At 35.3% G+C, this 26,332-nt stretch overlaps 1 protein-coding gene across 12 annotated transcripts in view; it reads left to right on the top strand.

The window, feature by feature from the left end:
* Positions 1-26,332, top strand: part of kis (kismet) — a 119,737-nt gene that overhangs the window by 30,251 nt on the left and 63,154 nt on the right. For all 12 annotated transcript variants that reach the window (XM_065502375.1, XM_065502372.1, XM_065502374.1 and 9 more), the window contains exons 2-4: positions 15,812-16,740; positions 16,925-17,263; positions 17,336-26,323. In XM_065502375.1, coding sequence (XP_065358447.1) covers positions 16,697-16,740; positions 16,925-17,263; positions 17,336-26,323 — 9,371 coding nt within the window. In that variant the 5' untranslated portion in view covers positions 15,812-16,696. The remainder of the gene's footprint in view (positions 1-15,811; positions 16,741-16,924; positions 17,264-17,335; positions 26,324-26,332) is intronic.

Raw genomic sequence — 26,332 nt, 5'->3', positions numbered from 1 at the left:
ACTTTGAGGTTATCGTAAGATTGCGACTTCAGAAAACTCCACAACATAAAGTCTAGCCAATTCAAATCTTGGTGAACAATTCACAATAGCTAACCATACGCCAAGACCGTTTATGCAGGAGGTGTTTGCTGGTGGCACGGCATGTTATCCATATCTATTGCTTCATTGGAAACAAACGAACTTGGTAACCATTGATCTGTAGAGGTCGCCTTTGACAGTGATGGCCATTGTCGTTTTCGAACCAAAATCTGCACCAAACACTTACTTTTTGTTGATGCATTGCATCTTGATGAACCTCGTGTGATTTGGGGTCGTCATCCAACAAATCGTCTCTTCGCTAACGCTCAACATTTGCAATGACGAAATTTTCTCTCACCAACAATCTTTGGCAAGCATACCTATAGAGAAGATAAATTGAAAAGCCTTATAGATCGAATCTATATACATATGTATATCCTTGGATATAGAAGGTGCCTTCAATAATGGAAGCCTTAAGCGGCTTAGGGATTGATCCAAGATTTAAGCCCAGTGAAAAAGAAAATAAGGTCGGTGCTGAATGCGAAATAAAGGGGGTCAGACGTCCTCGGACGATACTATGATGCATAGATACATTCATATCATACCTGTCAATTCAAACATGTTGAGGTCGAAATGTCTATGCGACTGTTTATATCATCTAACTCAGCTTGGACATCACCACTTTGGGTTTCGCAACATGAATACATCCAGAATAATGAAATTGGTGACGAATGCGTTTTAAACGGTTCGTTTTTGGACAAAACTATGGCGCATAGGTTACAGTATCGAATAATTTGAATGGAAAGGCATTCTGGTATAGGTAAGTTAGACATTTTTTCTCTCCATTACCCATCTTGGGAGCATTTGGCTTCCACAAAGAATCTCCATCTTATACGATTTGTTGCAGTTGTTTTCGTAATGTAATATTGAAATCTCCTAGTTATTGGAGTATCGTGCATCTCCATGCTCGATGTTGCCATTAGATCCAGTCTGTTGTTAATTTTGCCTGTTGCTGTTGTTCCAGCTAAGTAGATGATTGGTCTGATGTAGCGGGTCCTGGGATAATCGGGCTGCCATCTGTCGTTGCTTAGAAACAACGCCCTCTATGTATGTGGTGTCGTGGTGGGGAACCTTGCTAATCTTTGATTCCTACCTTTTTTCCCAGTGTGTGATCTACGAATATTCTAGCATTCTAGGCACTGTATGATTATGTCGGAACGTATGAGTTATCAATGTAATAAATACTGTAATTTTTGGAAAAAGATAAAGAAGTAACGATTTCTTCTAAGCGACAATATGACATGATAAGATAACTTGTGAATTGTCCAACTTTGACTTAATATTTAAACATTAATGCCAAAGACTTGAATGGATATTAAAAACGTTTTTCACTGTTTCTTTCTTTCCTCTATAAAAAAACATCCTATATAAATGTCACTTATCAAAAACTGTCAAGATGACACGTGTATGTTCATTAGGGTGGCCCTTAATAAACGAAAGTTGGATTTTGGCCATTCTAACCCTCCAGTTTGGTGAACATTAGTAAAAAAAATCATCCTGAAAATATTTTAGGTAAATCGGTTGGGGTTAAGACGTGCCGTGCCACAATCCCTCTGAAGTTTTGAGATGCATTTACAAGGGAAAAAATGCTTTTTTTCAGTTTTTGTAAAAATTTTGCCATTAAAAAATTACTTTTGTAATTTAATTTAAAAGAATCGAAATGTGTACGTAATTGTCGTTCTAATGAGACATAAAAAACAGAAATTGGTCAAAAAATGTTAAAGTTATTAAAAATTCGCCAGGCCATTAACGTGTCTCAGGCCACTAGAACAAGAAATGTAGGAACAAAATTAACATATTTTGAGAAATATTAAAATAAAAGCTCATTTTTACTTAAAATATGTCCATATTTACTTGTATACGAGTTTTTGTCTTCGTAGGATACCGATAACCTATTCTTAGGTATGAACAAAAAAATAAAATTTTTTTAACGGCAGATTCAAAACTCCATTTTCAAATTTTTAAAAATTTTGTTAAACAAATTCCAGAAATTTTTGATCATCTCATTGGGATTTATTAAGAATATAAATGTGAAAAAAATTATGAAAATATCTCTTATAGTTTTTCCGTACCTGCGATTTAAAATTTGAAATTTTCGAGAAAAACCAATTATTTGGCAATTTTTAGGCCAATGAGCTCTATTTCCTTACTCTTATGAATTTTAAGTAAAACCTATTGAGAATATTATAGTCCAGATAATTATAAATATACTCTGAAACTTTTAGTAAAATCGGAAAACGTTAACCCTTAAATCGTGAAGGTCAAAGGTCAAATTTTTCAATATTTGGAATTTCTCTTGGAAAGATTTCGAAATGTTCGAAATGTTGTATATTTTTGGGCCGATTTTGATGAAATTTAACAAAAAAGCCTAGTATTTACAAAAACAGCAGAAAAATTAAAATTAACCTTATATAGCACACCCTATATAGCACTGACCCAAACTTTTAAAATAATAATTTTTTTATGGTTTTAGAAGTTTGGGGTCATTTTCAAATGTTCGAACAATCGACTTTTTTGTTTCTGTTTTTTTCTAATGTATGCAAAAATAAATAAATGTTTATAAAATAATCCTCTTTTTACACAAAATTCTTCAAAAATGTTTTTTAAGAAAGTGTTTGATAATAAACATTCCAAATTAGTAATGTAAGTTTGTTTCCTTTTTTATAAATTTAAATCTATCTATTAGAAACAAAAATGATAATCTTATATATAAATAGGCCACACGTTTTTTTGTGGTACACTTTTAAGTATATTATTGTCCACCAATATTGATGAAACATATATGGTTTAAAAGGTTATTTTCTCTAAATGTGCACAATATAATTTTTTTTTAATTCTTTCCATAAAAGTGATAAAAACGTTTAAAAGTGGTCGAATTTCGGCCACCGGGCGATCCTAGTATTATTTAATACATTATCGCTTTTCGGAAAGTCGAAAATAGTCGACTTAACAAAAAAGTCGACTTTTAAAAAAACGAAACAAGTCGAAAGTACGAAAAGTCGACTTTTTAGAAAACGAAAAAAGTCGAAAGTTCAAATAGTGGACATTTTAAAAGTCGAAAGAACCCTAGTGAGAACCAGCACTAACTTTCATACGCTTTGCTCTGCTTTCGTGCTCAAGGAACATTCCATAAATCATATACATACGTTCATGGACTTATCAAACAATCCTCGTATTAATAATGTTAACAAGAATTTCTGTAATTATTTTTATATAAAACTAAAGTATTCCGGCGGTGGCCATTATTATAATAACAAGTTGACAATCAATTAAATATTTGTTTTGTTTTTATTATTGTAAATATTTGTGCATGCATTTAGACGATAACACAAACACCTATTAAAATAATTCAAATTGTAAAACTCAAACGAAAGAAACTTAAATTAAATAAATGATAGGTGGTAGGTAGGTAGTCGGTATAAAATATTTTTTATACAATATGAAATTTTAGTATGCAATTTAAATGTGTGGATGCATGTACGTATGTACCAAACTTGCATTTGTATAAATGTATGAGTTGGTATATATTTTTGTTGCTGTTTATTTTATATACTTCTATAAAACGCGTCACATTAAAATGTTACAGTTAGTAGCGAGCGAGACTGTACTTTAGAGTATGTGTGTCTGTCAGTCAGTCAGTTTGTATGTATGTAGATGTTTGTTGCTGTTGTTGTTGTTTTTGTTGCAAATGAGAGCAAAAATCGATTATAGTTGATGATAATATAAAATGTATAATTGTTTGTTTGTTTGTTTCTTGGGTTTGTTCATTTATTCCATGTTTAATTTTTCTGCTTTTTTCTTCTTTATTATTTTGCGTACGAATGTTTGTACAATTATGTATGTATGCCTATGTATGTTAGGTAAATTAAACAGTGTCTGTGTGAATGTATATTAAACTTTTTAAAACTAAAATATGATGACGTCCAATAACTAAAAACAATAATAATATTTAATATCAACAACAACAACATCCACAATAATCATACGAGCCAGAGCAAATGTATAAAAAGAATAAATGAAGAAAAGTAAGTGAAATTTCTACGTTGTTATTCTTCTTATCCATCTTCATTTGTATTTTTGTTTGTTTTCTTTACTTTTAGTTGTTGTTTTATTATGGTCATCATAATTTAGTTTCTTTATTAGGTACCTACCTATTTGTAGTTGTTTTTGTATTAGTACCTACTAGATATACAATACTGTGTATTTAGTAGGTAAGAAGGATTTATAAGTGCAGGAAATGAATAAGGAAACAATAACTATGAAAATAGAAGAATATATAAATATTTTTTTTTAGCAAAATAGGCATATTTTGCATTTCACCATAACATCTGGTTCTATTGTTTCTTTGTTTAAAAGCGAGGTTAGGCTGATAATTCTTTGAAACCGAAAAATTCAGTTCTAATCTAAATATAAATAAAATTTTATACTTATAGATAGTACTTAAACTATCTATCGTAGGTAGATATACAGTGTTGGAAAACATAATAGAAACTAGTGCTTTATTTTCAAATTTTGTAAGTTAATTAGTCAAGTTTCAATACTTTTCATTTATATTTAAATACATTATACCTATGACTAAAAATGTAAATTCAATATTTCTACAAGAAAAAATAATAGAAACGCGTAAAAGGATTAAATTTTTAGAAGCAAATCTTTTTATTTTTTATTAAAAAATTATTTTATTTTAATAATTTGTTTCTCAACTTTTGTTTTTTACAACTTCATTGCATCTGCGAATCATGGAATCAATCAATTTTTGCGTAAACGTCCTTGTCAATGGAAAACCACCCTTCCTGGAGTTGTTTCCCACAATTCGTCCTTATTTTTCGGACTGAAACAATCCAGCTTCCTCTTGAGCACTCCCCAAAGGTGTTCTATTGGGTTTAGGTCCGGTGACTGCGAAGGCCATTCCATAAGATGTACTTTGGTGACAGCAAACCAGTCCTTGGCCAATTTTAATGAGTGATTTGGCTCATTGTCTTGCTGAAACTCCCATCCCTTTATGCATTATGCTTTGCAATATATTTACGTAGTCCGGGGCGCATATTTTGTTGTTTATCCAAGAGAAACACCCCCATATCATGATGGATCCACCTCCGTGTTTTACGGTCTTGTACATATCGTTACCTAAAATGCAAAATAACGTAACATCGTTTCAAAAATTTAAAATTTTTATGATATAAACTTAATTCCTCCCATTTGATCATTAAACAGAATGACAAAAATATTTCCAAATTAAAATTTATATTTATTATTTTCTTAGCTTATTCATCATTATCAAACATTCGATTTTGGTATTTTTGTTGTTACGTTATTTTGCATTTTAGGTGACGATATTGCTTACATCTATTCTTCAATAGACCTACAAATATTGTCTTTTCTTGAAATTGTTAACGTTTTTAGTACAAAATGTGTATAGTTCACCTGCAGTTCTGGGTAGACGGCAAGCACGGATCCAGGTCAACCTTTGGGGGTGGAAAATAAAGTAAAATTTATGTTACATTTTTCTTTTTTTCCTCTTTTATATTAAAACTTTTTAGTTTTGGGGTGCATTTCCTTCTTTCTCACCCTGGTCGGCGCCTGATTTAAGGTCACCTCTAGTTACATAAATAGCTACGTGCCTAGTTAGTAATTGTAAATAATGTCTGACAACTTGCTTGACTCCAATTGATATATTTTGGGTCATTTGACATGTATGTGCTTTTTGTAGTGCAAAGAGAAGTCAATTGGTTACTGTATACATCCCAGGTAATCTAGCATGAAGTCAATTGTCACCTCTAGTTACATAAATAGCTACGTGCCTAGTTAGTAATTGTGACTAATGTCTGACAACTTGCTTGACTCCAATTGATATATTTTGGGTCATTTGACACGTATGTGCTCTTTGTAGTGCAAATATAAGTCAATTGGTTACTTTATACATCCCAGGTAATCTAGCATGAAGTCAATTGTCACTTAAGTGTCTCTAAGTAATCTAGGGTGATGTCACTATAAACTTTAATTCATACATACTAGTTTGATACAAATTGTGATGTTATAATTACTAGTTCGCGACAGTCTCCTAGAACAGCTGGGCTGTTTGAAATAAACATACACAAATTTCAAGAGAAATTTCATTCAGATATGTATCTCGAATCGATCACGAGCTACCGAATAATTTCCCAAAATAAAAAGTTTCTAAACCACTGTGCGCTATTAATCAAGGACAACTAAACCTGTAATTGCTTGTTAAACAATCCTTTATGGATAAACGGACATTGTGAAAATGGGCGTTAAATTGCCGGTTTTGCTTGATATTTTTATTGTTGGCATTTTAAGGGACATACATATATGACGTGTAGTATCGGCAAAGGAAAATAAGGAGTGCATGTTTATAACTTTGTTTGCCGTTTTAGTTTTTGTATTTGTCATTACTTCCAGAAAAGTGATATTTATGTGGAAAGCAAAAACAAATTTTCAAAAATTTTAAAAGTATTAGTTTTTGTTGAAATGAATTGCGAAGAGACCTATAGAGAAGTATTATAAAAAGTCTTGCTCTGCACTCTGTCCAACTAAACATTATTGGGTATTTTTTTTTTTTTAAATACATTTGAAAAGCACTTAAGTTTCAGTTAAACATTTTGAAAGATATTCACTTAACAAAAAGACTGAAGATGTTACACAATCTTTAAAATGTGTCATTCTAATTTATACTAAAAAAAATATTAGTTTAAATTCTGGTACGCTAAAAGTAAGCACTATTTTAGTTGAGCGCACTCCTTTATTACAAAATTATGTTTCAATGAATACAATTTTTATCAATCCTTTATTGATTCTAGCTAACGTATATATTTTTTTAATAATTCTGAAAAGTTTTATTGTCTGGAAATTGAAATGCCGTAATTTTTATATATTTTAACTGTCTGCAAAAATTCCAAAGAAAAAACCCACAAGTAAAGCCATTTTTAATTTCTTGTTTGCTTTATGAGCTGCTAAAAATTATCCTAGTTCCTAATTTAAGGTTTTTTCGCTCTCTGTTGTATTTTCTTCCACCTCCTTTTTGAGTTTTTATTTACATTACAAATCTCTCTTTATGTTTAGGGCACACACATTGTTGCCAGATGAACAGATGAAGGGATTACACTGAAAACATGGATATTTAAATAATTTTATTTTCAGATGAAGAAAGTATTGCACATTAAATATATCTAGAAATTTCATTTCTAAATGCATGCTATTATAGATTTACACGATTTATGCTGCAAAACTTTTGTATTCTTTACTTTAATCTTTTGCTAAATTTAACAACCTTTCCAAACTATTTGTTTGTGTATTAGCATAAAAGAGTTGGCAATACTTGTAATTTTTTTTATATATTGGCAACTCTCTTTGTTATCCTCTTTCTAAATGTCACACACAGGGTTTGCTTTTGTCTGCATGGCTATGTGTGAGTGTTGTTTGTTTTAACATCTTTTGACACTTGTTTTATTGTGAGTTTCTTTTAAATTACATATATTTTTGGATTTTTGTTTTGCTACACCTAGCAAATTTGACAGCATCCTTTTATTGCTAACAACTACTCAATTATTGTGCATCCTTTGCAAGTGAACATGACAAAACAACAACAATCGCAGTACTAAGGAAAAAGAGATGAAAGAGATAATAATGGAGCATGACAATTTATGCTCTCGACTACTAAAATCTTTTTTTTTTTCTATGTTTGACATGACATATGAAATTTTTACTTTTAGTCAAGCAGCAGCAACATGCTAAATATTTTTTGTGGAAAAAGGTTTATTAAAGAAAAGTTTAGTGGAAAATACAAATAAATAAAATGATAAATATAAATGAATAATATTAAAGAAATAAAAAGTAGCTATGTTGCTTTATTTAAAAATGTATTAAAATTATGCTTGAATAAGCATTATTAAAAGAAGTACCAGCTAAAACAAATTCTTTGTGTTTAAATTTGTGGTGTCTGGTCCATTTTTTTCTACAAAAATGAGTTTGTGTGTAATGTTTTTGTTACATTTAAGTGCAGTGTTGTTTTTTATAAGGAGTAAGTAGAAAACCCTTACCTAAATAAATTTTTCAATATTATTTATTATCAGGAGTAGTGATACTTTTCTAGGCATTAATTAATTTTTATTTATTCTTAGGGTGTTTTTTTAAACGTTTAAAAAAAGTATCATATTCCCATTTTTTTTTTTACAATATCCCGTCTCTAAATCCTTTTTTCTTACATCCAATTCTGTTGTTGGTTTTATCGTCCCTTATTCCAGCCACAGATTTTCAATGTTGTTTTTGTTAAGTAAAAAAAAAAATCGTAGAAATGTAATATAAATTTTATTCAAATTTTCTGTGATTACATTGTTTTTTGTTGCTGTTGTTGTCGTACTCGTTTGTATCCCATTTGCCACCTTCTTTTTGTGTTGTTCCTTTTTTCTATGGCGTTGTAGGTTTTTTTTATATTTTGTGTGGGGAGCCTTATTTCGAGACATAAAAATCAATAATTGTAATTTTTAAAAACGCTTTTTTTGTCATTCTTATTGTGGTTTTTTTTTACTGCATGCAACCTTTTTTGGTGGTAGGTGGACTTTACTTTTTCGTTATGCTGCTGCTTTTTGTTGCTTGAAAGAAAGTCTCTGCAATTATTTTTTAATTGTCAAACAATTTTTTTTTCTATTTTCATCAGTTACTTTAATTAACAAGAATCTTACAAATGATGAAATAATAGGACAAATAATGTTTTGCAGCCAAAATACTTTCAATGATTTTAATGTTCATGTAACTTTTTGGTATTTTCGAATAATTTTTTTATCTGGAATTATTTAATTCATGTTATTTGAAAACACATTAGCAAAATTCATCACCTTGTGCAAATGGTCTTGTATCTTTGTATATGTTTACACAAGATTGTGAATTGGGCTATTGTGAATTTTGAAATGTTGTTCTCTTCTTTTAGAAATGTCAGACCTTCTCCGTTTTCAATACTTTTTATCGCCGAATTGTTCGAGGACGGGTCCGTGACTTTTTGAATGAAACACAGGTTTTTGGATAAAAAATAATTTTATTTTTCAACATAGTCTCCTTTGAGCTCTGTACAACATATCTCCAATTTGTGTATCCTTTTCAAGAAATAAGATTTGTCGAGTCCATCTAAATAGGTATTTGATGACCGATTCAACCCAAGAAACCCAAGTGTTTTGATTGCTATACCTTTGGCTTCCACAATCTCTAGCACTTTCAATATAAGACCGGTCCAGATCATATCGTGAATTTTTTCAACTGTTTCGGGAGCAGAGACCTCAAATGGTCACAACAAAATTCAGTAAACCACTTTTTTACCATTGAAATTGATGGTGCAGAGTTCTCATAGTATTTATTCACTTCACTAAATACACAATCTAAATGACGCAGCTTGTTAAAATTTTATAACTTGAATAATAAAAGCGCTACTATATTTCAAAATCATTGATTTCACAAAAACAAGCCAATTTAACAAACTGAAAGCAGGTCGAATTCCAGCAAATTGAAGCGAATTCATTAATTTTGTATGAAGTTGACATTTTCACGAAAAATCTTTTTGTCTGTAATTTAATATTTATTTCCATTTCTGGAAAAAATAAGAAAACTACCAAAATACTCAAACATTAATTTTGATGACGGAAAACTTCTCTACTAATTGTTATAAAAACCACATAAATAAATGGCAAATATTGCGGTCACCTTTCTTTTCAGCATTGAATTTTTAGAAAAAGTTATATATCCCTTAATAATTGAATCGATTATTTCAAAAACCAGTCAAGCAACAAAATATCCAAAATTGCGTTATTGGTCGATTACCGCTTTGTAAAGGTAAATCCATCATTTAATGCTAAAAAAGTATAAACTGCCCCCTATTATGGTGATACAAAGACGAGAAAACCTTCTATGTAATACTAGGCCCTAAACTTTTTTTCATAAATGTTGTAGGTCTCAATAAATGTGAAAAAAATAAAAGATTTACAAGCTCTAAAACTCTAGTTGTTTGGATAACTATAAAGAGTTTTATGATAATATTTTGCAATGACCTATAAAGGTATCAGAACAAATATGATGTTACACTCATTAAAAAGTTTATTTGTCATTTTGCTTCTGAAGTTCCTAATAAAATTGGAATATTTTTTAGGTTGCTAGGAAGTTTTCTTTGCAATCTCAAAATCTGGTTTTTGAAATAAACGATTTGATTGTGTCCAAATCTTTCCCTACTTTTTTTTTACATAAATTATTTGGAATTGCCAACAAATTAATAAGTATTTATAAAATTTTTTTTTGAGTTTTTTTTCGAAAACATAGAACCTATTTTCAATTCCCCAATATGTTTTGAATTTTTTAGCCAAGCAAATTTTTCGACCAGCCCTAACTAGAGCTAAAAATCCAATTTTTTTTTGATTTTTGAAAAGATTTTTTTTGGAATTGTGGGATTTTCACAATAGGAAATCTTAATTTTATTTTTACACTTTAAAAAAAAATTCATAAATTTATTTTTTTCTAAAAAAAAATAGTGTTCATGGATTTTTTTTATTAATAACAAACAATAAAATTTTAATTTTCAAAAAAATTAACAAAACTTTTTTATTTATTTATTTAATTTAATTTATTAATTTTCAAAAAAAAAAATTAGCAAAACTTTTGTTCCAAATTTTTTAACTTCATCTTGTAGTTTCCTCGCATGTTTGGTAATACCGTAGTCGGTAATGCAGTGACAAAAAATATATTAAAAACGGCAATATAATTGTTGATTTCGTATCCATAAGTTTGACTAGTGGAAAACATAAGATATACCTGTTATATATCAAAGTGTAGGATATTTTATTCCTTTCAAAAATATATAAAATTTTAATATTAAAAAATTCATAGAAGAAAATAGGAAAAAAAAATATTTTTTGCAGATTTTTTTTAAGGAAAAATTAAAATATTTATGTTATAATGAAATGTTTGTTTTTAAATCTCTTAATGAAATTTTACAGTTATGAATATAGATTTTTTTTATAAAAAACAAGTAAGAGAGCTATATTCGGCTGTGCCGAATCTTATAAACCCTTCTCCAAATTATACTTTAAACTACAAATTTTAAATATTTTTAGGGAAACAAAATTTATTTTTTTCCAAAGTTGTATTTTTCATTTTTTGAAATTTTTTTTTCGAATTATTTAAATTTTTTTTAAAATTTAAATTTTTTTTTTAAAATTTAAAATTTTTTTTTAAAAATTTTAAAAAATGTTTTTGTTTTTTAAATCTTTGGATCCCGAAGATATCTGGGGTCTTTAGAAAATTGATTTCATTGACAGACGTACAGACAAACAGACAGACGGATGGACGGACAAGGCTTAATCGACTCTGCTATCTATTAGGATCTAGAATATACATATATAGACACTATATACTTTATAGGGTCGGAAAATTATATTGTGGAAATTACAAACGGAATGACAAATTTATATATACCCTTCTCACGAAGGTGAAGGCTATAATTAAGCACAATTCCCAAAAAAAACATTTCAAAAATATTTGTTTGTTTTTAGCAGTGTGTTTGTAAAAAAGTTTACAAAATTTAGCATGGGTTAAGTCAATACCATTTATGTCTTGTTGTTGTAGCAGCAGTGGTTGCAGAGTTGATAGCCCTTGAACTCCTCGAGTCATTTCGGTGCGTAGAATATTTTGTTGTGGGAATGATTTAATATCTTGTACATACATTCGATGAATATTTCAAAAACTAAAGTGATAATACAAATAAAAATAAGTGTTATAGGTATTCAGGCTGATATTGGTCCTTCAGATTTTCTTAGAAAATTTTTAATTGATTCCGGGTAATAAAAGTGAAAGTGTTCAAAATTCTTCAAAAAAAATACATAAAAAAATGTGTAAAATTATGAAATCAAAGTTTGTAATAAATTTACATATAAAACCCAGTATATTACCTGTAAGTGATACTTTTTTTTTGTGACTGACACTTATTAATCCTACGCCAGCTTCATTTTTGAGGGGTAACGCTGTACGTTATATGTTTTTTCACGCAAATATATGACCATTTTATATTCATAAGCGTATAGCTTTTCCCCTTAAATGTGAATGTAATAAAACAGCAAACTAATTGAAAAAAATTAAAAGAAAATCCAGCAAAAAAATTTTGTATGTGAAGTGGAAAAAATTGTGAACAAGTGGAAAAAATAGTAATAGTGAAAAACAATAAAAACAAAAAAGTGGCCAGAAAAATGTGAATGTGATATTTTTATGATTATTTAAAAAAATGAAATAAAAAAAAGTAGTTTTGAAATAAGCAAGATGTATTTATAAAAAATTACTAATTTTTGCACACAAACAAACGAATCTGATAAACAATTAAAGAAAAAAAATGTTTAATTAGCTTGAAATGTTATTTAGTGTGATATGACATGAAAGTTTAAATACAATAAAATGAGGAGGGAGGGTTAAGTGGAAAGTTTTCAGGCGAAAGTGTATGGATAAAGACATATAGATAAAACAGATAACAGATCAGTATTCGATTTCAAATCGAAATTGATTTTAAGTGAATACAAAAAAAATCTAGGTTAAATCAGATACATTTTATTTGAGAATTTTGTTATTTCACTCAGACTACCCTCGTTTATGACTGCACATTCATAAAGCTCATGCATTTATCTAAATATTTAATTATTTTAAAACGTTTTAAGTATCGCTTTGTGTTTTATTACTTTTCTATATAAACAGCTATACATACATACATTTACATACAAAAATATAGTTTATAAATTTAATAAAATATTTATGTATATTTTATATACATATATACAATATTTAAGCTTATTTCATTTTGTTTGTGTCTACATACCTACCTATTTTATAAATTTTTCAATTTTATAATTGATAAACTCTTAAAGGTTATAAGTTGTTAGTTAACGTAGTATTTTTCTCCACAAAAATCTTAAATTATTTATTAATAATAACATGTATTTAAATATAGTTTATAAATAACCTGATTTTTTATTTATAAAATTTTATTAATTTGAAAATTTATTCTTTATTTATTTGCAGATTGCCAGCCCCAATTTTATGAAGAATAACAGCCAGCCAGTCAGACACACACACGCGAATTGCTACAAATAATTAACCTCGTTAATAGTTTTTAATCAAAAAATTGTTTTAAAAATTCTTTATATTTTAGAAACACCAACCAACAATTTGAAATTGTTTGTTTAAAGTTTTAGAAATAATCAAATGTTTATCTAAACGAGCCATAAATTTGTTCAGTCAGCGAATAATTTCTTGTCTGCCCATGTATTTGTCATGTATGGACCCTTCTTGACGATGTTATGTTCTTGTTTGCACAAAATTGTCAAAACATTTGAGGGGTATATAAGCAAAGTCTGCATCTCCACTTTTCATATTCTCAAATGTTTTGTTACTCAGTATTTTGGAATTAAATGAATATATGATAGAGGTTTTGCTTTAACCAAATATACATTGTTACGTTTGATATAGTTCGATTAGCTCTATAGTTAATAATACCTTTTCTTCTAATATGAAAATAAATATTCATATTACTAGGTTGGGTCAAAAAGTCCGTGCTTTTTTGGATAAAAAAAAATATTTTATTCTTCAACATAGTCTCCTTTGAACTCTACGCACTTTGTCCAACTTTTCTCCAATTTTTGTGAGATGATTTTATCGTTGGAGTCAAATGTTTTTCCGTCGAAACATTTCTTCAGGTTTGGAAGCAAGAATTAGTCACTCGGGGATAAATCCTGAGAATAGGGAGGAAAAGGGAGGATTTCGTAGCCTAAGTCTCGTACCTAAGTGATACCTATGGCTTCCATATTCTCTCGCACTTTCAATCTACGACCGTCTAACGCCAACAATCGTAAGTTTTTTCAATTGTTTCGGGTGTAGATAACTCAATTGGGCGTCCAGAACGTTCAGCAACTTCCGTGCTTGTACAGCCACAACTAAATAAAGTAAACCAATTATTTACCAAGCTCAGCGTTTATTTGAGTTATGGCGGTTTTTCCGCAAATAATAATGCTCTTAATGAGCACACGAAATTCAATTTTTTCCAATTTCTCCTCAAGTCACGAGGTAGTCTGCTATCAATAGTTGTCAATCACAAAAACTAAATGACTTAACTTGTTAAAATTTTGACAGAAGTCAACTGACAGATGCCTGTTGACAGAAGTAGTGTTTCCCTTTCAGTTAAGAGCCGTGAAAAAGTGTGTGTGGGATATCATCGACATTTTTTATTCGTTTGGAAAGCTTATCTATGCCACTATGTATGGAATGTAACATCGTGCAAATATACGACGCGGCTTTGCTGGAAACGCGCATCCTAAATGTTCTATTTTCCATGACTGGCTCAACAATCTGGATGAATTTGATCGATGGCATGAGTTGCGACTTAAGAAAACCCCACAAGAAAAATACTAACGGGATCAAATCGCATGATATCGGTGGCCAGTTTACATCACCTTCACGTGAGATAACCATGCCCTCAAATCGCTCTTTTAGAATGTCCATTAAGGTACGAGCAGTATGACACGTAGCGCCATACGATTAAAAGGTTCACACACGTCAAGTTTTCTGGCTCATATATAGAGTTTGTAGATGAGAGATGAGATATTTAAAAGGTTTTCCTCTTTTTCTTCCTCTCTCTTCTATAAACTCAAAACTTGTTGAATTAAACTTGACGTGTGTGAACCAGAACAAACCACATGTCGTTGGTATCGATATCATTCGATTCAGGCCAAAGGACGTTGGTAATCATCGACCTATAGCGTAAGCCGTTGACGGTGAATATCTGGCCAACGTCGTTGTCAAAGAAATATGAACCGATGTCACCAAACAGTGACTTTTTTGGGATACATTTTACGCTCTTAGATCTCATGTGGGTCCATATCATCCAATTCAACCCAAAGGTGTTGATAATCATCGAGCTACAGCGTGCTGATTGCGTGGGTAACGTCGTTGTACCGATGACACCTCCAGCTTGAACAGTGACGTTTTCGAGATGAATTGGATGCTCTTTGATCTCATGTGGATTGGTATCGTCCCAAATTCGACAATTTTATTTGGTGGCGTACCCATCCATCCAGAAATGGGCCTCATCACAAAAGATAATTTTTTGATGAAAAACGATCATTTTGATAAAACAATTTGATCAATGTTGTAGAACGCCATATCCGTCCATGGTGATTTGGCAAAACAAACTGAATAAATGACAGTCAATTCGACAGATGTAGCTTCAACAATATGGCCACTATCAACTGTCAAAGTTTGAAAGTCCCTATTGGAAGATCCAAAGATGGTATTATTCGATTAGTTCACGGAAAAAAATGGAGATTGCAGACTTTGCTTCTATACCCCTCATTTCTTTGTATAAGAACAGTGGTTGATAATACAATGGAAACTTTCCAAATATTCAATACATGTTTTAATATTTCCTTGATTTGTGCCTTTTATTACTTTTATTAAAAATAAGAAAATAATTCAATTCTGAAAATAGAACTCCGTCTAAAAAGTATTCATTATCATGGTACTGACAAAACAATGGAAACTTAGGTTTCATTAGGTTTCAAGTTTTACAAAATGAAACTCAAACAATGTAAATTAAAGCAAAAAAAGACAACTTTATTTTACCAATTGTTTATTTTCGCCCAAAACAAAAACTTTTTTAAAAATAATAAATTAATCCATTTCTTATTTTCTTCTCTATTTTTAGCTGTTAATAAGAAAAATAATGTCTCATTACTAGAAAAAAAAACTTACAGTAATTACCAAACAACATGTCGTCGAACCCCATTTGTTAATTTAAAACAATATAACTAAAAGTAAAATTGTTTAAATTAACCTAAAAATAATAATAATAAAAATACACACAATAAAATATATAAATATATTACAAAGACGTTAGAAAACCTATAAAAACAAAACTTAAATTAAAACTAAGTAGTAATACATTTAAAAGCAAAACTGGCAAATCTTGATATTAAACAAAAACAAAATAAATAAAATATTTGCATGAGAAAACAACATCAACAACAAAAAAAAAGTGTGAAAATACAAGTTTTTCAAATTCTTTTTTTTTCATAATTTGGACGTAGAAAGTTGCAAAAAATCATACAATTTCAACTTCTAAACTAAAAACAATAGCAAGCAGCCTACATAAAAATCTATAATTATTTTATATATCTTAAAATATATATATATTATCTACAACAATAACCATAAAAAAAAGAAAAATCATCTCTAAATTATAAATTCTATTATTTATTTTAACGTGTCGTCGTGGTGTATTTGTTTAAATTTTAATTTAATAATAAAATATAAAACTAAAACTTTGTAATTTTCCTTTTACAAAATGGACTCAATTGAAGAGTTTTTGCAAAAGCATTAAAGGATTTTAAAAATCCTTAAAAACATCATTGCCCCAATTTAGTTTTTTTTTCCAAAAAAATTAAAACAATTTAAGAAAACAATAAACAACAACTTGTTTTGAATACCATCATCATTTTGAAAAATTCTATAAATAGAGGAAATTTTCAAAAAGGATTAATTTAAACGTGAGCGAAAAAGAGAGACATTTCATCAACGAGTTTAACAACTGATGGATGGAAATGCCCAAAATATGTTTCACGGAAATCACCAAGGGTAAGTTTAATTGAATTAAATGATGACAAAGAAAGTTTGTTTAATAAAATTAACAAAATTTGTTTTAAATTATTAAAATAGAGTTATTCAATTCAAAAGAAAAATTTCTACCAGTGATAATTTTTTGTTTTAAATTTTAATAAATTTTTAAATAATTCATATATTTTTTTTATTAATTTTCTAGAGACCCCTACTATCGCTATGATCCTGCCGCAGCTGCTGCCGCGGCTGCAGCATCCCCTAGGGCCATGGGTCCTCCCGGTGGCTATCCCCGCCATCGAGCCCCACATCCGTTGCAACAGCAACCACAGTATCCCACTTATCAACCAGCAGCAGATAATATTTATGGTTTAAGTGCGGCCGATCAACATGCCGGCATGGGTATGGGTGATTTAAGCGGTTGGGGTGCCGCTCCTACTGTGCCCGGTCAGGCTGGAGCCTATCCAGGCACAGGTCTAGGAGCTTACGGTCATCCCCAGGCTGGTCCGCCTACGCAGCAAAGGCAGTCATCATCACAGCCAAGGTAATTTTTGATATTTGGAAAATGTATTAGTATTTTGAGCAATAGTTTGCTAACTAATTGTATTTCTTTCAGTTACCGCCAACATATGCCCGCCTATGGTCAACAAGATCCCCAAAAATTACCCTATGCCACACAGCAGAGCATGATGAGTGGTTTATTGCAACAGCCAGGCGCTAATGTTGGCCCTGCCGGTTACGGTGCCCTAACACAACAACAACCACAGCAGCAGCAACAGACACCGACACCGCAACAACAACAACAGCAGCAGAGCCAACAATCACGTCTGCCACAGCATTATCCACAGGCGCCCACACAACATCCCCTCTATCCGGGCGCACCGACACAAGGTCAATCGGGTGGCTCAAGTGGAGCTGGGGTGCCTAGTGGCACACAGGGCTATGCCCATAGTCCCTATGGGGCGCCAATGCAACACCAACCCGGCCGATCATCACAGCATGTTAGTTATGGTCATGCTGGTCTGGAGCAACCAAGTCCGTATGGGCAACTAGTACCGGGAGGAGCAGCAACCCCCGGTGGAGTGCCCGCACATCATTTGGCTGCCCAACAGCAGGCTGGGCAATTGAGTTCGCATCCCTCGCCACACATGGTGAGTGCGGCAGCCCAACAACAACAGCAGCAGCAAACCCCAGCTGGTATGCAACATGGTGTACCACCCGGTCTGGGTACACCACAGCAACAGCAGCAACAAAGTTCTGCACATTTGCTGCAGAGTCAACAGCAACAACAACAACAGCAGCAGCAGCAACAACAGCAACAATCCCAAAATCATGTTGGTCTTATGCAGGGATCAACACAACATCAACAATTGCCGCCACCGCATGCAATGGGAGTACCACCCACTTATGGCGGCCATCATCAACAGCAGCAACCCCAACCGCAACCTCCACCAACACAGCAGCCGGTCAGCGGTGCACCTCCTTACATGACGGCTTCGGCTAAACATCAGGCAACAGCATCGCCACAATACAGGGCCCCGTTTCCTCAACTGTCTCCACAAATGTCACCCCGTCAGCCGACCATGTCTCCCCACCCACAAATGTCGCCCAGACCTGGCATGAGTCCCGCAAAACCACCTCCATCAACACAGCAGCAACAACAGGGACCATCGCCTCAGGCTCAACAACAGCCTCCCGTCAATTCACCCAGTCAACAACAGCAACAACCCACACATCACAGTATTTCCGGTATGGTGGGTTTAACTTCGCCCAGACAACCAACTGGCAGCAGAGGACCCGAACCGCCTAGTTCGAAGGCCAGTTCAGTTGGTGGTCCACCGGTGAACACGCTACAAGCTTTGGAGCAAATGGTAATGCCTGGTCAAGGCATGTCATCGGGACCCATGGATTATCCGTCGGCCTACCGTCAAGCAGCGGCTCAGCACGGACCCATGGGACCTCGGATGCCGGTATCGCCGCAACATCATCAGCAGTGGTCTGCACATTTGAGCATGCAACAGAGTCAACAGCAGGCTCCACCCAATCCCATGAGTGTGGGTCAAATGACGGCGCCACCACAAATGCCACATCCTCAGCAGCAACAGCAGCAGCATCAACAGCAGATGGGCATGTATGGTCAACCAACGCCGCCGCAAACGCATCATCAGCAGCAGCAACCAACATCACAACAGCAGCCACAACCACCAACGCAACAACAACAGACTGTAACACAACCACCAACTTCACATGCTGGTCATTTAGCTACACCTGCCTCTCAGACAACGCAACAGCAGCAACAGCAGCAAGTAACACCACCCCATGTACAGCAGCAACAACAGCAGCAACAACACCAACAACAACAGCAGCAACAACAACAGCAGCAACAATTGAGTGAGCAATTGCAGCATTCCATTAACGATATAGTGGGTAATACATCAAATGCTCAACAACAACAACAGCAGCAACAGTCCTCTCACACCTCCTCAATGTCGCCCATGCATCATCAGCCAGCAATGTCTACGATGCATTTGATGACGGCGGCCTCTGCTGCTCATCATCAAATGACCCCAGAAGCTCATCATACACCCAGCACCCTGATGCAGGCAAGAACAACGCCTCAAGAAACACAAGTTGCTCCAACAACACCCACAAGTCAACATCAGCAGCAAATTCAACAGCATCATGTGCAGCAGCAATCACCTTTGCAACCTCCCTCTCACATTCAACAACAACAGCAGCAGCAAAAACAACAAAGTCCTCATCCCCATCAACAGCAGCATAGTCCTCATCCCCATCAACAACAGAGTCCACATCCCCACCAACAGCAGCAGAGCCCTCATACCCACCCACAGCAACAATCTCCTCTTCACCCTACTCAACAACAACAGCAGCAAAGCTATCAACAGCAGCAACATCAACCACAATTCAATCCACAAGATCCCTTCTCAACAATGATGCAACAACAGCAGCAACAACCCACACCAACACCACAACAACAGCAAGCTTCATCCATTCAACAAACTGCAGAAGCTGCAACATCTAATGCGGCTGCTCCAGCCACTGCCCCATCATCGACGATTCCCCAACAACATACAACACCAACTTCCGCTACCATGTCGCCAGCTCATGTTTCTTCTCCGCTGACAACAATGTCTACTACACTAACAAGCTCCCAGCAACAAAACCCACTGCAGGCAACACAACAGCCACAACAACCTACAACACCCTCCACACCCACACAACATCATCTGATCAGTGGAATCCTTAATGAAACTGCCAATTCAAATGATTCTTCAACGCTCGCCGTTGCTGCCAATGACAGCAACAACAGCAGCAGCAATTCATCGACCAACAGCACGGTCAACAATCATCCCACGTCAATACATGACAGCAACTCACAGAGTTCCATTAATAGCAACCACAATACCCCGGCGGCTCTAAATGCCATGGAGTCAAGTTTAGGTGCCACCAGTGCAGCTCTGTTAAATTCCAACTCAAATTCTGCCACAAATGCGGGAGTGATTGGTGGTGGCGGCGGTAGCAATAGTGTAGGCGGAGGTATTTTGGATAGCGCTGGCGCTAGTCTATTCGATAATAATTCCATGTCTTCAAACAGTGGAGCTGTCAATACTCAAGTATCCGCTTCATCTACTGCAGCGGCGGCCATAATGGACAGCAATTCGCAAAGTTCGTTTATGGGAGCTATGGCTGGACAAGATTTTAGAGATGAAAAATCAATGGGTAAGTCCACAGAATCTGAGGAAACACCCATGGACATAGCGGAGGCAGCCATGCCACCAAACCCACAGTCTGAAACGACAATAAACGAAGAAACTAGTGGGACAACTGAAGTGGCCACTAAAGTGACCGAAGAAGAAAATCTAACTTTGGCCACTACACAACCACAAGCAGTTGAACAAGAATCATTGGATAACACAATAACACCAAAAGAAGTAACAACTGATGTGACAACGCCAGAAATAGTCACCGCAACTGAGGCCACAAAAGAGGAAAAGTTGGTCGAAACTAAATCAGAGGAAAAATTAGATGCTTTAACACCATTAAATACTCCGCTAACGCGAACACAGACACCTACACCAACTTCAATGCCTTTGACCACAATAATACCCAGTCAAACGCCAACTCCTCCAATTGTTAGCGATGCTCCTATGTTGTTGGGACAAAAACCCAATCAACCAGTTTTACAAACTTTACCTCCACGTCCCCCTCACCCAGCGATGGGACAAACTACAACACAACTTCCCAACGCATTGACGGGAATGATGCCTCCTCATCCACCACCACCTCCTCCTCCGCATGTTATGCCTCCAGGACCGGGAATGACTGCTATGGGTTATGATGGCACGCCTGTTGTTCCTACAACTCCCCAGCCGACAATAACACCCCTTGGTATGCCACCTCATGCCATGATGCCACCATATCCTCCACCGCCACCACCATCACAAGGAGGTCCACAAGGTCCGCATTTGGGTTATCCCCCTTATCCGATGCTACATCAACAGGAGATAGCAGCTTTGCAACAGCAACTCCAGGAACTGTACTGTATGCCACCGCAACATGATCATCAAGAGAAAATAATGCGTTTACAAGAACGTCTTAATATAGTGCAACAACATGAGATCACCGATCAGTGCGCGGGAGGACCTCAATGTCTATTGTATCAATCGATGCCACCGCAAATGTATGGACCCCCAACCTTGCATCAGGCTCAAATGATAGAAACACCACAGGTGTCGAGCACTACAGGTCGTGGAAGGGGAAAGGGCACCAACAAACCGCGCAAACCTAGAGTCAAAAAAGGAGAGAAGGGTCTTTTGGCCCCCACCAGTGAATTGATGGATATTAGTGGTAATGTTGTTGTTCAGCAAACATCCATACCGCCAAATCAACTGCCAGTATCAGAAGACTGTGTTACACAAGGAGCCGGCGATACTTCAGTAGTTGGTATGTTGGAGTATCATGAAGGCAGTGGTGGAGATCATTCCCAGGATGTACATTCGGCTAATGAATTAGACACTTCAACTGATGGAACGGGAAAGAAAAAGAAACCAAGAAAGCCTCGCACTCCCAAAGATCCAAATAAACCACCCAAGGAAAAGACACCAAAAGTGAGGAAGATTAAAGGTGTACCTGTAGAAGGTCAAGAGGGTGTTGAAACAACTCCTGCCAGTGTGGGTCGTAAACGTCAGACCGGCGGAGCTCGCAAAAAGAAACTAGCTGAAGAAGCAGACATTGAAAAACCTGCCGTTTTGGCAGAAGGCAGTGAGAATGAAGACAACAAACCATTGTTGGCGAAAACTCAAACAGGTGAAGGTGCCGAACCAGACACTGAAGGTGATAATAAACCCGAAACAACCACTATGGATGTGGATGTGAAATGTTCCACTGTGGATGGAGAATCCCCCGATTACGATGACATACCAGTATCGAAAATTCCAAAAGGTGATGATAGTGCTGGACACCACGAGGTTGGAGATGAAACCATAGACTCAATACCTGATTCGGCTGGAGATTCTGCTGCCACTCCCACAAGACGTACCAAGAAGCGACGAGGACGAGGAGCCAGCACCAGCAATCATGGTGATGATGGTGAGAGCAGATCCGGACGTAGAAGATCTCAACTTTCGGCTAAAGCCTTGAAAAAGAGACGCAATAGAGGTCGCATCGTCCCCGAATCAGACGGTGAAGACGATAATCTACAAGCGACACCGCCACCATCTCCACCACCCGATAATGAGTTGGACACCAGCAAACGTAGATCATCGCGTAATACACAACGTAAAAAATACATTGACGATGTCATGCTTCGATTCTCAGACGATGAAACCGAATCATTGTTGGGCTCTTCGCCAATGAAAAAAGAAAAGAAATCTTCATCTGCAGCCTCAACTTCAGCTTCGGCTGCTTTGGCCGCCTCAACCGTTAGTGGTAACTCCAGTGATAACGAGAAAGGTGATCAATTAATCTCCTCGCAACAAACGGAGGGTGGTCAGGAATTACCATCTACTAGCGATGATAAATCGAACAATGCTGAGGATTTACCCGGAGGAGAAGCCACTTCTAGCACGACCTCATCAGCCACCTTCATTAATGAGAAAACGGAAAAATCTCAAGAGGCTCCACCGCCAGCTTCGGCCAAACCTAATTATGTGTACATAAATACCGGAGATGAAGATAGTATGGTGGTGCAAATTGTATTGGCAGTGAGAATGGGAAAACGAGAGTTGTTGCCTGAACCGCCACCAAAGCCACCAACACCTAAACCTAAAGTGGAGGAAGAAACTACCAAATCCGAGGAAGAAATTAAAGAAACGAAGGAAGAAAAGGATGATAAAGAAATCAAATCCGAAGAGGATATAGAAAAGAAGATTGATACAGATGAAAAAGAGGAAACTGACACAACAATGGGTGAAAAGAAAGAAGAAGTAATAAGTACGGATAAAGATGCTACAGAACAAGAAAGTAAGGAAGAAGTGAAGAAATCTAGCGAAGAAATCGAAAGTTCTGAAACCAAGACTGAAGATAAATCAGAGACAGAAGAGAAAATGGAAGTAGATGAGAAACCAAGCGAAATTAAAATAATTGAAGATAAAGATGCTTCAGATGAAAAAGAAGAAACTAAAGATGAAAAGGTATCAGAGGAGAAGGAAGACGATACAGATGAAAAAGCAAACTCTAGTTTGGAAGTGGAATCAGAAGAGAAGAAAACTGAAACAGATAAAATAACAGAAAAAGTTGCCGAAGAAAAAATGGAAGTAGATGAGGAAGTAGCTAAAGACAACGAGAGCGAGAAAGAAAAGAAGGAACTTGAAACTTCTGAAACAAGTGAAGACAAAGTTGAAAACAAGGAGAAAAAGGATGAAGAAGAAAACAAAGAAAAACCAGAAACTAAGGAAGAGTCCATGGAAATTGACACCACGGAAGTTGAGAAAAAATCAAGCGATGATAAGCCAGATAAAGAAGAAATTAAAGAGACAAGCTCTGATGAAGCTAAAGATGAGAACAAGGATTCTAAAACCGAAGATGAAAAGAAAACCGAAGATAATGGTGATAAAACTAAACCGGAACCTGTATATATAGAAGTAGAAGAATTCTTAGTTAAATATCGTAATTTCTCTTATCTCCACTGCGAATGGCGTACCGAGGAAGAACTTTTCAAAGGTGATCGCCGTGTAGGAGCCAAAATCCGTCGCTTCCAACAGAAACAAGCTCAACAAATGAATGTTTTCGAGAATCTCGAAGAAGAATATTTCAATCCTGACTTTGTTGAGGTAGATCGTGTCTTAGACATGTCCGTGCACACCGATGAACAGACGGGCGAAACAACCAAACATTATTTGGTTAAATGGAAGTCATTGGCCTACGAAGACTGCACCTGGGAGTTGGAAGAAGATGTCGATAACGATAAAATCGACCAATATTCCCGTTTCAATAAAATACCACCCAGAAATGAGTGGAAGGCGAAAAAGAGGCCTACGCCCGAACTATGGAAGAAATTAGATAAGACCCCCGTTTACAAGGGCGGCAATACATTGAGACCCTACCAATTGGAGGGCTTGAATTGGTTGAAATTCTCCTGGTACAATACCCACAATTGTATATTGGCTGATGAAATGGGTTTGGGTAAAACCATACAAAGTTTAACATTTGTCCACTCGGTCTATGAGTATGGCATCAAGGGACCATTCTTGGTTATAGCACCCCTCTCCACTATACCCAATTGGCAGAGAGAATTCGAAAGTTGGACAGATATGAATATTGTAGTCTATCATGGCTCAGTGACCAGCAAACAAATGATCCAGGACTATGAATTCTTTTACAAAACCGAAAGTGGCAAAGTTCTTAAAGAACCTATCAAGTTTAATGTGCTCATTACAACCTTTGAAATGATTGTCACCGATCATATGGATTTGAAAAATTTCAATTGGCGTCTTTGTGTCATTGATGAGGCTCACAGATTGAAAAATCGTAATTGCAAACTGTTGGACGGTTTGAGACAGCTAAATTTGGAACACAGAGTTTTACTCTCCGGTACTCCATTGCAAAACAATATGAGTGAATTGTTCTCCCTGCTCAATTTCCTTGAGCCGAGCCAATTCTCTTCGGCCGAAGAATTTATGGCCGAATTTGGCAGTTTGAGAACCGAAGAGGAAGTCAACAAACTACAGGCACTTTTGAAACCCATGATGTTGAGAAGATTAAAGGACGATGTCGAAAAGTCCTTGGCTCCCAAAGAAGAGACTATTATAGAGGTAGAGCTGACCAACATACAAAAGAAATACTACCGTGGTATTTTGGAACAAAATTTTGCCTTCTTGAAAAAGGGCACCACTTCCGCCAATATACCAAATCTCATGAACACCATGATGGAATTAAGAAAATGTTGTATACATCCTTATCTGCTCAATGGTGCTGAGGAACAAATTCAATACGATTACCGCCATCAACATGGTGAAGATCCAGAGTCATACTACAAAAACATTATACACTCCTCGGGTAAAATGGTATTGATAGACAAACTCTTGCCCAAATTAAAGGCAAATGGCCACAGGGTATTGATATTCTCCCAGATGGTTAAATGTCTTGATATCTTGGAAGATTATCTGATATATCGTAAATATCCCTTTGAACGTATAGATGGTCGTATACGCGGAAATTTGAGACAAGAAGCCATCGATCGTTACTCCAAGCCAGGCTCAGATAGATTCGTTTTCTTGCTGTGTACCAAGGCTGGTGGTCTGGGTATTAATCTAACTGCTGCTGACACCGTCATCATTTATGATTCCGATTGGAATCCGCAAAATGATTTACAGGCTCAGGCCCGTTGCCATCGTATTGGTCAACGCAAAATGGTTAAAATCTATCGCTTGTTATGTCGCAACACCTACGAACGTGAGATGTTCGATAAGGCCTCTTTGAAATTGGGTCTCGATAAGGCTGTTTTACAGTCCATGAACACACATGCGTCCAAGGAAGGTGGCAACAAGCAGATGTCGAAAAAAGAAATTGAAGATCTGCTGAAAAAGGGTGCCTATGGTGCTGTTATGGATGACGACAATGCCGGCGACAAGTTTTGTGAAGAAGATATTGATTCTATATTAAAACGTCGTACTCAAGTTATAACCATGGAACAGGAGAAGGGATCAACCTTTTCCAAGGCTTCCTTTGCTGCTTCTGGCAATCGTTCCGATATTACCATCGATGATCCGGACTTTTGGACTAAATGGGCCAAGAAAGCCGACATCGATCCAGATGCCTGTGAAAAGGATGAAACTGAAGATTTGGTTTTGTCTGAACCGCGTCGAAGAACACAAATTAAACGTTATGGACATGAAGATGTTATGGAACTCAATTCGGAAGAGTCTTCAAATGAGAATAGTGATGAAGAAGGCGGTATTGGTTTGCGTTCAACACGTAGATCACGCAAGGAGAAACGTGAAAGATGTCGCGAAAAGAAAGCCAATGATGAGTATATACCCCGGGAAAGAGATGCTTTGGCCGCTCTGGGACTAGAGGAGATACACTATGGTAACTGGGCGAAATCTGAGTGTTTCAAAGTGGAAAAGGGTTTATTATCATTTGGGTGAGTGTA

Source organism: Calliphora vicina, chromosome 2 (assembly GCF_958450345.1).
Source record: "Calliphora vicina chromosome 2, idCalVici1.1, whole genome shotgun sequence".
NCBI lineage: Eukaryota > Metazoa > Arthropoda > Insecta > Diptera > Calliphoridae > Calliphora > Calliphora vicina.
The sequence above is the reverse complement of the archived record's forward strand: the minus strand, read 5'-3'. Positions and strand labels throughout refer to the sequence as shown.